At 28.1% G+C, this 15,926-nt stretch overlaps 5 protein-coding genes across 6 annotated transcripts in view; 2 read left to right on the forward strand and 3 right to left on the reverse strand.

The window, feature by feature from the left end:
- The window catches only part of LOC108731152 (tetraspanin-7), a 9,579-nt gene extending 8,740 nt beyond the window's left edge, over positions 1 to 839 (reverse strand). The window contains exons 1-2 of one of the 2 annotated variants that reach the window (XM_018461302.1): positions 608 to 839; positions 439 to 520 (exon numbers count right to left, since the gene is read on the reverse strand). In XM_018461302.1, coding sequence (XP_018316804.1) covers positions 439 to 520; positions 608 to 711 — 186 coding nt within the window. In that variant the 5' untranslated portion in view covers positions 712 to 839. Of the gene's footprint in view, positions 1 to 438 lie in introns of both variants that reach the window. The other variant, XM_018461303.1, reaches the window with a different exon arrangement.
- Positions 840 to 2,750: 1,911 nt separating this feature from the next.
- On the reverse strand, positions 2,751 to 3,381 carry LOC108731107 (uncharacterized). The gene is made up of 2 exons (XM_018461201.1): positions 3,239 to 3,381; positions 2,751 to 3,042 (listed from the first exon to the last, which is right to left on the reverse strand). Exons 1-2 carry the CDS (start codon positions 3,379 to 3,381, stop codon positions 2,751 to 2,753), a joined length of 435 nt encoding a protein of 144 aa, XP_018316703.1.
- A 2,993-nt stretch (positions 3,382 to 6,374) lies between these two features.
- Positions 6,375 to 8,679, forward strand: Dsk (Drosulfakinin). Its single transcript, XM_018461197.1, has 3 exons — positions 6,375 to 6,396; positions 7,965 to 8,094; positions 8,249 to 8,679. Exons 2-3 carry the CDS (start codon positions 7,967 to 7,969, stop codon positions 8,427 to 8,429), a joined length of 309 nt encoding a protein of 102 aa, XP_018316699.1. The 5' UTR covers positions 6,375 to 6,396; positions 7,965 to 7,966; the 3' UTR covers positions 8,430 to 8,679.
- A 408-nt stretch (positions 8,680 to 9,087) lies between these two features.
- Positions 9,088 to 13,908, reverse strand: LOC108731086 (uncharacterized). The gene is made up of 4 exons (XM_018461174.1): positions 13,885 to 13,908; positions 13,407 to 13,501; positions 11,556 to 11,777; positions 9,088 to 9,430 (listed from the first exon to the last, which is right to left on the reverse strand). The coding sequence occupies exons 1-4, from the start codon at positions 13,906 to 13,908 to the stop codon at positions 9,088 to 9,090; spliced, it is 684 nt and encodes a 227-aa protein (XP_018316676.1).
- A 237-nt stretch (positions 13,909 to 14,145) lies between these two features.
- LOC108731087 (radial spoke head 10 homolog B2) lies at positions 14,146 to 15,717 on the forward strand. Its single transcript, XM_018461175.1, has 3 exons — positions 14,146 to 14,461; positions 14,536 to 14,833; positions 15,523 to 15,717. Exons 1-3 carry the CDS (start codon positions 14,169 to 14,171, stop codon positions 15,715 to 15,717), a joined length of 786 nt encoding a protein of 261 aa, XP_018316677.1. The 5' UTR covers positions 14,146 to 14,168.
- The last annotated feature ends 209 nt before the right edge of the window (positions 15,718 to 15,926 follow it).

Below are 15,926 nucleotides of genomic sequence, written 5' to 3' on the forward strand. Positions count from 1 at the left end.
ATATATATATATATATATTACTATGTGTGTTGACGTGTTCCAATTTAAAACTGCATATTCTTAAATTTTGTAGGATTAATAAATATTCTCAAATTTTGTATCATAATAATATTAATGAGATTTATATATTTAAGAGCTTTTCACATTATCTGGACGGACATAATATTCAAGGTCATATCCATCAATCGCCGCACATTTATGGCTTTGTATTTATTCCCCAGTTGCTCCGGTTGCTCTATTTCTAGTAGACGCTTAGACATTGACAATAAATCATTATTATGTATATTCTCCTGTCCCTCGTGAAATAAACAGATTCAATTAGTACCCGGTATTATAACACTAATCGATTGTGCAACAGTTGGGTAGGACCAGGATACGTGATAAGAATAGTCCATAATCATGACGCAATGTGTTGGAGTTTTGGAGCTTTCTGCTTACCCAGAAGATGAAATTGAAGAGCATTAGCAGGGTCTTCATACAGGTCATCGTGGCCACGGTTTCCAGTCGTGCTTTGCTCATACTATGTTTGCCTTTCGTTTATTTGCTTGCGACAAAACCCTTTCGATATAGTCGGGATATGGGTTATTACGCACCACCTAAGTCTCACCTAGGCAACGAGTGGAGTTCGTGCAATCGATTTACGAGAAGATTTGCGAATACGTGTTGCGTGCGTGGCTCCTGCCCCTCCCTCAACAGTTTCAACCGGTGCATGCGCGCTACCCCACGAGAATGATATAACAATAGAGGGAACTCCCCTTATCTGAACTATCCTATATATATGTAACGGGAACAAGTGTACCGCGGATACCGCATATACAGGGTGTCCCAAAAAGATTAGGACACCTGAATATCTCAGAAAATATAAGTTTTATAGAAAAGTGTTTTAGACAAAAGTTGTAGGGTTCAAAAAGATCTATTTATTGATCTTATCAGTTTGACCTTGGGTGGCGTCGCCAAAGTCAAGTCAAGGTCAAATCGATTTTTTAAAAGGAAATACCATTTTTTGGATGCCAGAATCTAATAGCTGGTGTCAAGAGCTTTTCAAAACACTGTAATAAAGTTATTTTTCATTAAGTACTTTTCGAGTTATAAGACTTGAAAGTTATAGTATCGCCGGTATTAACATTACGCAAGGTGTTCGATCGACGGCTAAAACCTCTTGAATATTGTTCAGGATCATGTCCTGGATAGCATTTGTCAAGATCAAGGAGGAGATATAATCAATGGAGGTTATATCTCTTATTTTCATTTTTATGTAAAAATGAATTTTTAGTGCAACTACGAGAGCCTGACGGAAATAGAAATAACAGTAAACTTATCTGTAATTTCAATCGGTTGAAGTTTGCCTTATGGATAAGTTTACTACTATTTTTATTTCCATCAGATGACGTAAATCTAAACTTTAGACTAAAACAATATCCTGATTGGCTCATCAGTTTAAGTTTACGCATTAATCCGGATCTACAAAATCATAAGAAATGGATGAATCATAGTCGATTATTCGATGATTCTTCTCGAATTCGACTGTAATTGGTCAATTTCTTATGGCTCAAGGCTTAAAATTGTAGATCCGAGGTTATGCTTATGCTGCGTCCTCATGGAGAAAGAAACAGGGGAACGGAATATTAACAGAAAAGAGAAAGGATGAGGATTTCTCTTTTCTATCAATATTCCGTTCTGATTCCGTTCCGCTGTTTCTTTCTCCATGGGAACTCAGTCTTACCCCGGATCTACAATAGAGTTTTAAGTCTTAAGCCATAAGAAATGGGCGAATCACAGTCGATTATTCCCCTCGGATTTGACTGTAATTGGTCAATTTCTTACAACTTAAGGCTTAAAACACCTATTGTAGATCCGGGCTTACTGTTACTCCTGACCAATTACAGTCAAATCCGAGGGGAATAATCGACTGTGATTCGCCCATTTCTTATGGCTTAAGACTTAAAACTCTATTGTAGATCCGGGGTTACGGAATTTTGTTTGCGGTAACCCTAAGCACAGAGGCAAATATCCGAGAATCGGATGCACTTTTTATCGCTCCGGAATATAGGTCAACGTCCTAAAGAGACGTTATAACACCTGTTTCCGATGAGTAGTGCGAACGTCGCCCGTCGATCCGAATTTTGAGTCAACGAACTTAATCCTTTTAACATGGGACCGGACTACGTGCGATCTTTAAAAAGCGAGGGGAGTGAATACGAGGTCTTATGATTTAAAATAAATGGAAAAAGATGTACGTAAGAGAGATACGTAACAAACGTTCAAGTTTATTGTTAAACACAAATTATTAAATGTATTACAATATTTGGATTAGAATTTATTTGTGCAATGATTAGCATTTAATTTATGCCTAACATCTATTAATTTTAACTTATGATTATAATTAATTTAAAATTTACCTTTATAAACATGTAGTAAAAATAATATTATGTTAACAGAAAATTGTTCGGTGTTACAATAAGCGATTTATGAAGTTAGTAAAAGGCTTGTATATCATATCATCAAATTATTGCAGTTCGAAAATTTTACGAAGAATACTAAATTTGTTAAATGCCTATCTTCAGTGGAACAAGAGAGCCACTCATCTCTTCTTCGATAATCTATTAGATTCAGATCAAGATGGATGCATGATTGGTCATTTGCATCGCTCTGCTCTGTTCAGCAACAGTATCTGAAACATTATTGATCTCTTTGGAGAATGATTTATTAGAAATCGGTTCGATGAACGAGTTAGCTGCATCCCTCTCAATTTACTCCTTGCTACTAACAGATGCACCGTCCTGATTCTGATTTTGGTGTTTTTTGTCACTTCTAATATCGCCGATAGTCTTGAAGTAGATACTATGGTCATACTGGTACATTTCTAAGCAATTGCTGTCCAGCTTACTGTTTGATTGATAATTAAAAGTACCGCAGCAGTTTATCTTAATCTCCTCTGGAGACAATTTCCATCTGGATTGTTTGAGACTCTGGAATTGTATCGGAGTTTCGTTGGAAGATATGTTCCAATTATCTTGCATCGTTTGCTGATTCTTGAACCACCTGATTAATTTTTATTCAGATTAGAAACATCACTTTTTTATACGTATAATTAAATTAGATTCGTATCTAGTTGTTTATTATAATTACACGTAATTTTTAGATTTTTTTTAACAGTAAATATTATCGGACGTCTTTCTCTCCCTCCCCCCTTCTCTCTCTCTCTCTCTCTCTCTCTCTCTCTCTCTCTCTGTCTTACCTCTGCGATCGAAAACGATTATAACCACGTGCAAAGGCCGCCCATCTCTCAATTTTCTGGAAAATATATTCAGTTTCTTCATTCCACCATTCCAACAGATTTTTTTGAACCATAATGTTCCTGTTTTCCGTTATGGTTGTCATTTTGATATTGCAAAAGAAGACGAGAACTGCAAGAGTTATATAATGATTATTTGAAGTTTCATAGTGATACAAACAAATGATCAGTAGAGACTGTAGAGAGAGTTCACAACTGTAAAAGTGACTCGGCCTGGTGGGATTGATTTATAGGTCTCGCAAGAAGCACCTCAAATGCAGAAGCCATTGATGATTGTGGCCATGACCTTGTATAATGTTTTCACCGGGTTAATTTCCGTCGATTGGAAACACTTCGCGAGAAATTATATCAAGATAAATCTTCTCAACACAAAATACTTTTGCCAAAATGTATAAACTAATGTTATTTATATTTTATTTTGATTTCAGCGATATTTTAATTTATATAGGGGGGGGGATAAAAATGGAATATAACGGTTTGAACAATTGAGAATTATGCAAAAAATAGGATTAAATTCAGTTTGAAATTATAGAAAATACGAAAGTTTTTATCATTTGTTTAGAGAGTCTCCATACAGCACATTTCATTCGAAAAATGTCTTGGAACGTCCTTAGAACGTTTAAAAGACATATAGAGACATCCTCTGGAAAAGGCTGCCATATCGAAATTTTCAAAACTAAAATTTACAAGCCAAAAACTCCGGACATTTTGTTTGAAATCTCTGACTCGTATATAAATGTATATAGTAAAATTGATCGGAAATAAATAGAATACATAATTATTTCACAGTAAACGAATAATTATTTCACATTTAATTGTTCATTAGTGATACTAAATTTAATGTAAGGAATTGACCATAATTATATGTATAGTCGATTATTCTCCTCACATTCAACTGTATAATTGGGGATTACTACATCTATGTTAAATGAATTTTACGTTTCATTCATTTGTTTACGTTTCATTCATTTGTTAAATAAACATAAAATATAATTCTAAATATTTAATAATAAATTTTATTAGGGAAGCGGTTACAAAGACTTTTTGTAAATATAGCTTAAAAATAGCAAATAAATAAAGACACATATTCTTTAATTTATATTAATATTTTTTACAATAAAATTATTTTACAGGTTTTAGATGCTTATTAGTATCAGATTATATTATTAATATTTTTCTAAAATGCCTATGCATAAGCATCAATATTATTAAATTATAACTTGTCTAATAAATTACATTAGTGATCACTAATATTATTATTCTAATTCTGTTAGAATTGGGTCTCAAGACTGAAAATTAAATTCGGTACATAGTTTGCAAAATTGAATATGCGCGTATAAAATTCCCACCGCATACGCATTACTTAAGCACTATTCAACTTAATCGTTTTGGGCTTTCATTTCCTATATAGTTGTGTATTCGCATTATGATTTTAAAAGATACTTTGTTTAATATTGTTCTTTAATTTATTGTATTTTTCAGGAAATTTTACCTTTACAGAATTTTAATGTCAAGATCAGCTACGTTATATCTATATACGATATATTTCTTGAAGAAAATATAGAAAAGAAGATGGTATTATGGCACCCCAGTTATATTTGACACAATAACTTAGTTAATAATCAATATTTAAGTTTAAAACTTGACAATTACATTCATTAAAATGTTGTTGAATCGATTCTGGACTCAAAATTACGAAATATTTATTACCTAGGACACTATTAATAAAAATGTGGCGACATTGCATAATGACTCGAAGAAAAATATGGGTGGTAATGGCATATCATAAAAATAGCCTTAAAAAATTAGTTTTGTTTAGAAAACAGTATTTGGTCGCAAAATTAATTAAAAAAGTAAAACATTTTAAAATGTATACGAATAAATATATATACAATACATTCACATAATTTCTGCATATAAGATGCTCAGTACTAAAAATCTCTGTACTAAAAACAGTACACGTATATAAACTATAGATTAACAGTAGAGCTACAATTGATTATCAAATAATTATTGATATGAAAATCTCAAAAAAGCCGCCGTGAGTAATCAATATCCATAGAGAGCCACATTAGCAAAATGCTATGCTATTGTTTAAATTTGCATAACTCAAATATATACAGTCAAATAAAATGTTAAATAGATGTAAGATAAATGTAAACAACACACTAAAAAGTATATATATTTGTGTAATATGCTCAAATTTAAGAAAAATAAGGAGTAGGTGTAATTAAAAGCTAAAATGTACCTCAGAAACGTTTTGAAATATTTGAAAGTAAAAATGTGTTATAATAAGTGCTGACTATTGAATATTGGGGTATATTAGCGTCATGGTATAACGGCGAGCTACTGAACAAATAATTCCATAAATAATCATTATGATTCGCTGCATAATAGCGGAGATATTGAGGCCACAATATATACACTGGCCATAATATACGTACCACCTTCTCCTCTATGAATAAATCTGTAATTAGAAAATAATGCGATTGAAGCGAATTCGTAGATAAATTTTAATTTAATACAATTTTATTAAATTAAATATTTAGAATTGTTTATTAACACGATAATTAAAACTCCTATATTAAAATATTTCATCTTAAGCAATATCTTATACATTTGCATTTATTGTTCTTGTCAGTGTATTATTTTTTAATCGGACAATCGAGAGAAGCAGCTACATAAAAATAACTCGCAGCTGACAGATGAGTACGCTTATTTATGTCGTTATTTATCAATGGTTGCTGCCCACATCCCAGAGGATTTTAATGTCTGAGTTTTCTTATGAGTTTTTCACAGAAGGGAATATAAAAAAGTCAGGACGTGACATCGGTAATACGTTTAGCCGGTCCCCTGCCAATCATCGCGTAACATCGCGGAATATTGAAGTGGTTAGTGGCGGAAATGTTCACAGAAAGACGGAAGAAAATTGTTTATCGGTACTTGCGGCAGTGAATTAAAATTCAACGCCATCCCGCACACGATTTCACCCCCGCGCGATTGTCTCAGCTCCAAGAAGGGGAATGAAGTCGATATAAAAAGCCGGCACTGTGCTTTTTGTACACTTCATCGCCGATTTCTCCGGCATCCAGTACACGCAGGTAAGCGAATATAAGGATAGTTTTAAAAACACTATTTCCTTACACATTCGCAAGTTCTTACAATACGCAGACACATTCACTGAATGATTTCCGTTATCTCTCGTTTATTATAATTCAATCGATCGTTAATATATAGATATTATCTGCATTTAAAAAATTAACAACATTATTAAAATATTTTCTCCGTTTTTTCTTTGCTTCTGTTTGCTTTTAATTTCCTGATATCAAATTTCTATGCTGTATGAATGAAAGTCAAAGTTCTTTTAACGACATTTTATTTGCATGCATTTACTCTAAATCTGAATCAATGGATAATCACTGATATCAGTGCCAAGTATGCCACTGGTAATCAGTGAATTAAATGTGAGATCTCTAACCTAGCTAATCTTTATTATGTGATCTAACTAACTGTGTTTTAGTACTTAAATTCAATGAATATAGTATTGGAAGATTGAAATTAACATGCAAATATCAGTATTTTAGTTATATAATTCTTAAACGTTCTTTCTTTTTTAGTTGAACTTCACTGATTATCAGTGTCAAGTATGTCACTGGATAATTAGTGACTATCCACTGATTCAGATTTAGAGAGTATATTTTATTATTTTATTCTTAATAAAATTTTCGTGTTTTTATTATTTTTAATAACTGTGATGATGTGTATATTATACGTGTTTTCTATAATAAAGGCGTATTTATAGTGTTACTTTTCCTTCAAAAGTGATACAGTTAACTTAAAAAATTAAGAAAAGAAGAGAAACTATTTTTCAACTTGACAGAAAATTATCGATTAATCAAATAATATCGGAAAAAGAATGTATTCTTAATATGATCACAAATGTTATTTTTGTCATTTTTGTTTCGAAACCTTTAAAAAAAGTATCTTTTTTGTGACTTTAATAATTTTTTATAAGTTAAGTTAATTTGCTTTTGATGATTGATAGAGTGATGCTCATACTTAACTCATTCATAATAATAACAAACAAATCACATCTTTAAGTCATTATGTCACTTTTGAAATAAAGGAACGATATTTCTAAAATTCTGTTGTGATTAGTATTATCCTTAAAGTGTAAATCTATAATTATTAATTAACTCTTCGTGGTCACATGTTAAAACACGTTTTTTGCGCAAATGCATACTAACGGTCCGATTAAAAAGCTAAGCATCTCTATCGATAGTTGAAGCTTCAAACCTTCGATCGATGACAGGTACGCACCCTTCCGATGCCAGGAAGTTCATCTGTCACTTAGCGTGAAAGATGATGCTCGGGTCATTTTAACCCCGAATAAAAAACCACGAAGGATTAAATAAACTAATTAAAATTAATAGATTCTAGAAAATAGAAACCAAATAATTCGATTTATATATTATATTTATTGGGAATATTTATTTCAGTTTCATGAATTTAACTCAAATAAGACAAAAATGAAGAATACGTTATAATGCAACTACCGTTATTGATCATTGCTATTCAAAAAATAAATATGTTCAGTGATTAATAATCTATTTATATCTTTGACAACAATTTGCAATAAAATAAAAAAAAATAATAAATATGATTACAGATATGAATCTGACTCTTGCACTGTCCTGCATGATCGCAGTCATGTGGTTATTCTGCGGAAGATGTAAAGCAGCCCCTGGATTAATCACTGGCATCCATCGCAATTTAGGAAAGCATCCACATATTCGCGGGTAATTGCTGTACTATATATAAACTTACAAATCAAACTGGAGAATTAAACAATAAAATGAGATATACACGTCGATGTAACTTGGCACATGTTAAAGAATTACTAAAATTGGGCATGAATGATATTCTGGCTATATATCGCATGTTTTGTCGCAGATATGCTGTAGAAGGCCTCGTGAAGGACCTCATAGAAGATCTTGTCGGCGAGGACGAGGATAATCTACAACTCAGCAAGCGCCAACAGCTAGACGATTACGGTCACATGAGATTCGGCAAGCGGTCCAACGGAGACGATGAAGAGTATGGGCATTCGCGACTTGGCAGAAATATCGAGTAAAACACCATCATGCCGGGTTTCTCTACATCGTAGATAGTGATCGTTCACACTCGTGTGCTAGATGTAGATAGAATATATTTTACATTGCAGCTATTACGATCGTGTCACGTTATTTTACCTTCTCCAGTTTCTTCATCTTCGATCTTCATACCGTGAATTTAATCTGTGCTTTTCAAAAGTACGCTGGCAATTTCATTATCTCAAATTTATAATTTTATAATTTTACCATATTTACTTACAATATTACAACACAACGACGCTTTTATTAATTGCGGAGATGAAATTTTATAAACTGTCTTGGAAAAAATTAAATAGATATTATTTAAAAAATCACAAATTTTAACCGATTCAACTTCTTTTGTGCGTTAAAATATACTGGAACTGATATATGACGAAGTGCAAAAATAAAATCAGCTCCTAATGGCCAAAAAATGTTCTGTTAATTCTTACGTACCTTATTAAAATGAATAAAGGGATAATCATTACATTTATTCTGCATATTATTCTCATTATCCCTAATTTATTCAAGATATTCTAGCTTAGATTTTTATCTAACGATTTAAATAATTGTGTAATAAATAATGTCTTCTTTCATTTTAGTGTTTGCATAAATCTATTTCATAAGACAAAAGTTTTATATATTTTTATATGAAATTTTTTAGTCACTAATAGATTTTTGCTGGTGTTCACTATTTGTTAAAATTTCATACAGTTTCCTTCTTTGCATTTTCAATTCTGCTATTCTTTGATGAAGATCCATATTATCATCTAAAAATGTGTGGTACCCCCAACGATTTTCTAACTCCTGAAGATTATAGCCAATGGTACGTCGATTTAATAACCACGGCTCAGGTAATGGTGGTGATGGTGGTGGTTTTGGTTTCAGAGGATAAGGCGACCGATAATCACTGCTCGTAGTGGTGTGATAATTCATTTGACAACCGACCGTGGGATCCAAAAGAATATCTGTCAATTTTAATATTTTTTCCTCGTAATCCTTCCTAAAAAAAATGTTGAATTATGAGTATGTATTAAAACTTGATAAAAGAAATTAGTTGTGTTAGCTACAAATTAGCTAAAACTATAATTATTCCTAATTTTTTGAAAATAAATATATATTGTATTGTGTGAAAAATTCTTTATTAAATAAATTTTTATAACTTATATTTATATAATAATAATCTTATAATTAATATTAGTAATATAAGTAATATTAAGTTACATTGATATTAAAATATAATTTATATTAAATTATATTACAGAATAATATTATATTATAAAGAGGAAGGGTAACATTTTTGCAGTCTTTTACTCCTTATATTAAAAAGATAAAAAACAATAGAAAATTTTAGATTAATTATTCTTAATTTCAAAGATAAAAGTTTTATTGTTATAAAATAAATTTTTTAAGTATATGTATATAAAATTTATCTGTGATATTTTTGGAAATATAGACATAAGAAATACATACTCCGCTGAAGCGAGTGATTGCATTGTGAGCAAACTACGTCGTGGACAAGCAACAGGCTTATATTCGTCTTTTAATTTAATTTGCGACAACATAGCAGATGTCTCTGAAATTCCAGTAACTTCGTTTTCCGGACCAAGTCTTCGATATGAGGATTTGTGAAGATTCCCATCTGGTGGAAATATATCCACGTTATCTCTAGGCTCCGACAAAGTTTTCATTTGCCTGTTAATTAGTTCAAGTAGAAAACACTGAGAAATTTGAATTTTATTTAAATGCAATTTTTTATATTATTATTTAAATTAAATTTACTTAAATATTAAATATTTGGTACATAATATTAGATATAACATAAATATAATTCAAACATACAGTTTATCCGCTTAAAAAACGTTTAGCTGAAATGTTTTTATGGTATATATAAAGATTAAATTAACATTATTAACGTTAAACATAGGTGCATTATCAAGCCGTTAAAATGTTTTGTATAAAGATAGTATTTTAAAGTAGTAAAAAAAACACGTTTAAAAAAAATGTTATAAACATCGTATAAATATTTTTATAACATTTATTAAATATAGTTTAAAGAGGCAAATTAAATTTTTAAATTTATTTTAAATTTTATCATACGATTTTTAACGTTTATAAAAGGTATTTTAAACGTGACTGTGTTGCTTGGGATTATAGTATTAGAAAGTATCACAATATATTTTATTACAGTACTTTATCATTACTATTTACTATAACATTATGATATTAAATTAATTAGTTAATACAATTATATTAGTTAATATTGTAATAATATGCTATAAAATCGTTTATTAATATAAATTAATATTAGTATAATTAATATAAATTATAATAATATCAATTTGTTGTGTGTTTCTAAAAAATTTAAATAATACTTCCATATACAATTTAACATATGAATAATGAATTAAAGATAAGAACTAAAAGTATTAAAAAAAAAACATTTCTTACTATGGAAACATAATTATCACTTCATTCTTAATTAATTAACGGTAGTAAAAAGTATATATATATGCATTGTATACATTGCATATATTATATGTATACTCACTTTTCTATTTTTTCTGACAATAAAGATTTATCTTAATGCAAAGCAATATTTTTTAATTAATAATTATCATCAAGCTAATTAATTCAAATATTACATAATTACTCTATGTCAAATAACAATACATAAAACGTGAACATTCTTGTAAGGTGTGAAATAAAGTACCACGTTGCTATGATTAACAACGTATGGTTTTCTCCACGGTAACTATTGAAAATAAATATATATTGTATTGTGTGAAAAATTCTTTATTAAATAAATTTTTATAACTTATATTTATATAATAATAATCTTATAATTAATATTAGTAATATAAGTAATATTAAGTTACATTGATATTAAAATATAATTTATATTAAATTATATTACAGAATAATATTATATTATAAAGAGGAAGGGTAACATTTTTGCAGTCTTTTACTCCTTATATTAAAAAGATAAAAAACAATAGAAAATTTTAGATTAATTATTCTTAATTTCAAAGATAAAAGTTTTATTGTTATAAAATAAATTTTTTAAGTATATGTATATAAAATTTATCTCTGATATTTTTGGAAATATAGACATAAGAAATACATACTCCGCTGAAGCGAGTGATTGCATTGTGAGCAAACTACGTCGTGGACAAGCAACAGGCTTATATTCGTCTTTTAATTTAATTTGCGACAACATAGCAGATGTCTCTGAAATTCCAGTAACTTCGTTTTCCGGACCAAGTCTTCGATATGAGGATTTGTGAAGATTCCCATCTGGTGGAAATATATCCACGTTATCTCTAGGCTCCGACAAAGTTTTCATTTGCCTGTTAATTAGTTCAAGTAGAAAACACTGAGAAATTTGAATTTTATTTAAATGCAATTTTTTATATTATTATTTAAATTAAATTTACTTAAATATTAAATATTTGGTACATAATATTAGATATAACATAAATATAATTCAAACATACAGTTTATCCGCTTAAAAAACGTTTAGCTGAAATGTTTTTATGGTATATATAAAGATTAAATTAACATTATTAACGTTAAACATAGGTGCATTATCAAGCCGTTAAAATGTTTTGTATAAAGATAGTATTTTAAAGTAGTAAAAAAAACACGTTTAAAAAAAATGTTATAAACATCGTATAAATATTTTTATAACATTTATTAAATATAGTTTAAAGAGGCAAATTAAATTTTTAAATTTATTTTAAATTTTATCATACGATTTTTAACGTTTATAAAAGGTATTTTAAACGTGACTGTGTTGCTTGGGATTATAGTATTAGAAAGTATCACAATATATTTTATTACAGTACTTTATCATTACTATTTACTATAACATTATGATATTAAATTAATTAGTTAATACAATTATATTAGTTAATATTGTAATAATATGCTATAAAATCGTTTATTAATATAAATTAATATTAGTATAATTAATATAAATTATAATAATATCAATTTGTTGTGTGTTTCTAAAAAATTTAAATAATACTTCCATATACAATTTAACATATGAATAATGAATTAAAGATAAGAACTAAAAGTATTAAAAAAAAAACATTTCTTACTATGGAAACATAATTATCACTTCATTCTTAATTAATTAACGGTAGTAAAAAGTATATATATATGCATTGTATACATTGCATATATTATATGTATACTCACTTTTCTATTTTTTCTGACAATAAAGATTTATCTTAATGCAAAGCAATATTTTTTAATTAATAATTATCATCAAGCTAATTAATTCAAATATTACATAATTACTCTATGTCAAATAACAATACATAAAACGTGAACATTCTTGTAAGGTGTGAAATAAAGTACCACGTTGCTATGATTAACAACGTATGGTTTTCTCCACGGTAACTACTCCCCCACGTTACCTTATGCATATAAATGCGTGTGTAATAAGCTTCCATATATACAATTTTATCGTGATTTATCCATGTAAATAATATGCATATCATTATTTAAAAAATTATTTTATTGTAATAGATTTCAGTAAAAAAAAAAATGAATTCGCGCATATAAAAGTTTTTTTTACAGAAAAATAAATGAATCGTTAAGAGAATTAATTAGAATTTAATTATAAAGTTAAAAGATTTATATAAAGAAAAATAGAAAGTTAAGAAAATTTTTTTGTAATATAAGAAAGAATTAAGTATATATATGAAAAAATAAAAAATATTTTGCAATAAACATTAAATAATGTTAATATTTAATATAACATTTATATTGTTTAATATTAAACACCTTAAATAAAATTTTAGTTAAATATCTTTTAAATCTTAAATAAAATTTTAAATATAATCTAATTAAAAGTAAATAAAAAAGTCATATATTATCTCTAAAGTATTAACAGATGTTTTAATTAATGAATATTTGTTGCATTATTAGGTTTATTCTAATAAATAAAAATAGATTGCAGTACTAACCAATCATGAATTTTAACTTTATCACTATACATTGCTGGAACATGAAATACAATAGGTCCAATATTTTCATCTTCATTATTATAAGATGAAGTAGACTGTAATTAACAAAAGAAATATGTAAAAAATTCTATACAAAAAAATCATCAAAACTATTAAATTTTAATAACTACTTATATTTTATTTCTTATATTTTAGTAGTATTTATATTGTATGTACACGTTTTTTTACAGATTGAAAATAAAATATTTTTCCATATTCATATTTATTTCTATTCATTATGTTTTTATAATAATACATATTTTTTAAATAAAAATACGTATTTTTTAAATAAAATATTTGTTAAAAAAATATATATATATGTGGCACAATAAAATTATATGGTAATAAATATTTTAAGTTTTTTAAATATTATGTTTTATATTTAAAAAACATATAATTTATATCTAAAACACACATATGTAAGTTAATATAGTCTTACGGTTATTTTCTCCTTTTTCAGCATTTTGTGTTTTATATGTATAGATGTGTTTTATATATGTATAAATATATTTTCTCTTCATAAATTAAACGTAGAAAACGGTTTATCAGTCGGTACTCATTAAATAACTTCTTTATTAAATATCTACAAAAATAACATAATAATTCAACAACTTACTTTTTATTACGTCATTTTATATCACGTGAATATAGTATTATTTGTGATGATTATTTATGTATTGAATGCATCCATTATCATTAATTGTATAATATATAAATAATAACATGGAATACAACGTGACAAAAGAATTAGATATGCAAGCATTGCAGGAAGAAATTTTACGTAAGTGTAGAAAAAAAACGGAATCTTTAATTCTTCCTGATGAAATGGAAAACAATAAAAAACATAAAGAAGAAGATTTATATGAGGAAGATATAACCTCGATAGAAACTGAAAGAACTACGAACGAAGAATTACCATTCGAAGATATATTGGCTGAAAAACGCCGTAAATATACGACTAAACAAGAGTTTATCTATTCATTGTACAACAACATACTTCCAGCTTTTGTAGCCGAGTATATTTTATATAATGCAATATAATACAACTAAAAACTATTATTACATTATTAATTCATTTTGGTCAATACAGATGGGACGGATATTTTTTGCGAAAGAAACGGTTTGCAAAAAGATTTAGTCAGGACGATGTTGAAACTATAGAGAAAAATAAAGAAATCGATGATTACAACAAAAATGATGATTCGTTCATAGAAAAACAAGAGGAAAAGGATAAGATAAAAATAACCGTTCCATCATGGAAGATTTCACTGCCGGATGAATTTGCAAACATAAAGTTTTACAACAATAATTCTTATTGCGGTCGTATTAGCAAGAAAATGATGGAAGGTGAAGGAACCTATACATGGCATAATGGCGTTCAATATAAGGTATTGTTAAATATACTTGGATCATAATTAAAACACAACATGAATAAAAACAAGAAAACTTATAATTTGTATTCAAAATACTCTTATAACGATGTTAGCGTGCATTTAGAATACAGTTTATATTATATATACTAAATATTATATATTAAAAAAAAATTTTAGAAATAAAAGAACACATCTATCTCATTGAATAGAAGCGTGTTCTAAATACGGAATTATATGTATAATTAATAGATAAATATATCATAACACACACGCACACATATAATAGAATATATATTTAATTTAATTATAATATTTTTAAATATGTCGACATGCGGATTTCAAAATTAATTCAATTATTAAGAAATATAATTTCTTGCTCTCTATGATAGTATATTTGAATTAGCAAGAATCAATCTGATTAAATACGAAAATACATTCAGTCAAAGTAGGATCTTGTGCTTAAATATTTTCTTGTATGAATTTATATACATATCTGATTCTGCATATTGCGAAATCTTTTTCGGTCTTGAAACGCCATGAGCAGAATCAGAGTAATAATGTCACTTTATTAAACTGACAAGTAATTTAATAATTTTTGATGCTAATAAGTATCTAGTAAAAATATTCTTTATTTGATATTAATAATCATCTGAAAATTAAACTGTTATTAATTTTAGCAAGAATAAATTTAAAAAATTATACAGGGCCAATTCGAACAAAATAAAATTCAGGGGAAAGGTCTCCTGAAGTGGAGCAATAATTGTTGGTATGAAGGCGACTTTGTAGATGGTCTTCGACATGGCAAAGGCATCCTGGTGGACAGAGCAAACAATCGTATATACGTTGGTCAGTGGTGTATGGGCCACATGTGTGGAAAGGGGTACAATGTTGAGGCATAAATATTTATCACATGATAATATTTAAGGATGTTTTTATACACTGCCGTTGAAAAGTTTCCGAACGTTGAACTTAAAATTCATTAAAAGCATAATATTCAGATCACCGTGACTCAGTAAACAATCATCGCAGACAAAAAAATAAAAAAGCGTTTTAAAGCTTGAAACTTATACGTTAGCATGCTTTTGACCGCTTTTCAAAAAAATTTTAT

The sequence above is a fragment of the Mycetomoellerius zeteki genome, unplaced genomic scaffold (genome assembly GCF_001594055.1).
Source record: "Mycetomoellerius zeteki isolate Tzet28-1 unplaced genomic scaffold, Tzet1.0 scaffold120, whole genome shotgun sequence".
Taxonomy (NCBI): Eukaryota; Metazoa; Arthropoda; class Insecta; order Hymenoptera; family Formicidae; genus Mycetomoellerius; species Mycetomoellerius zeteki.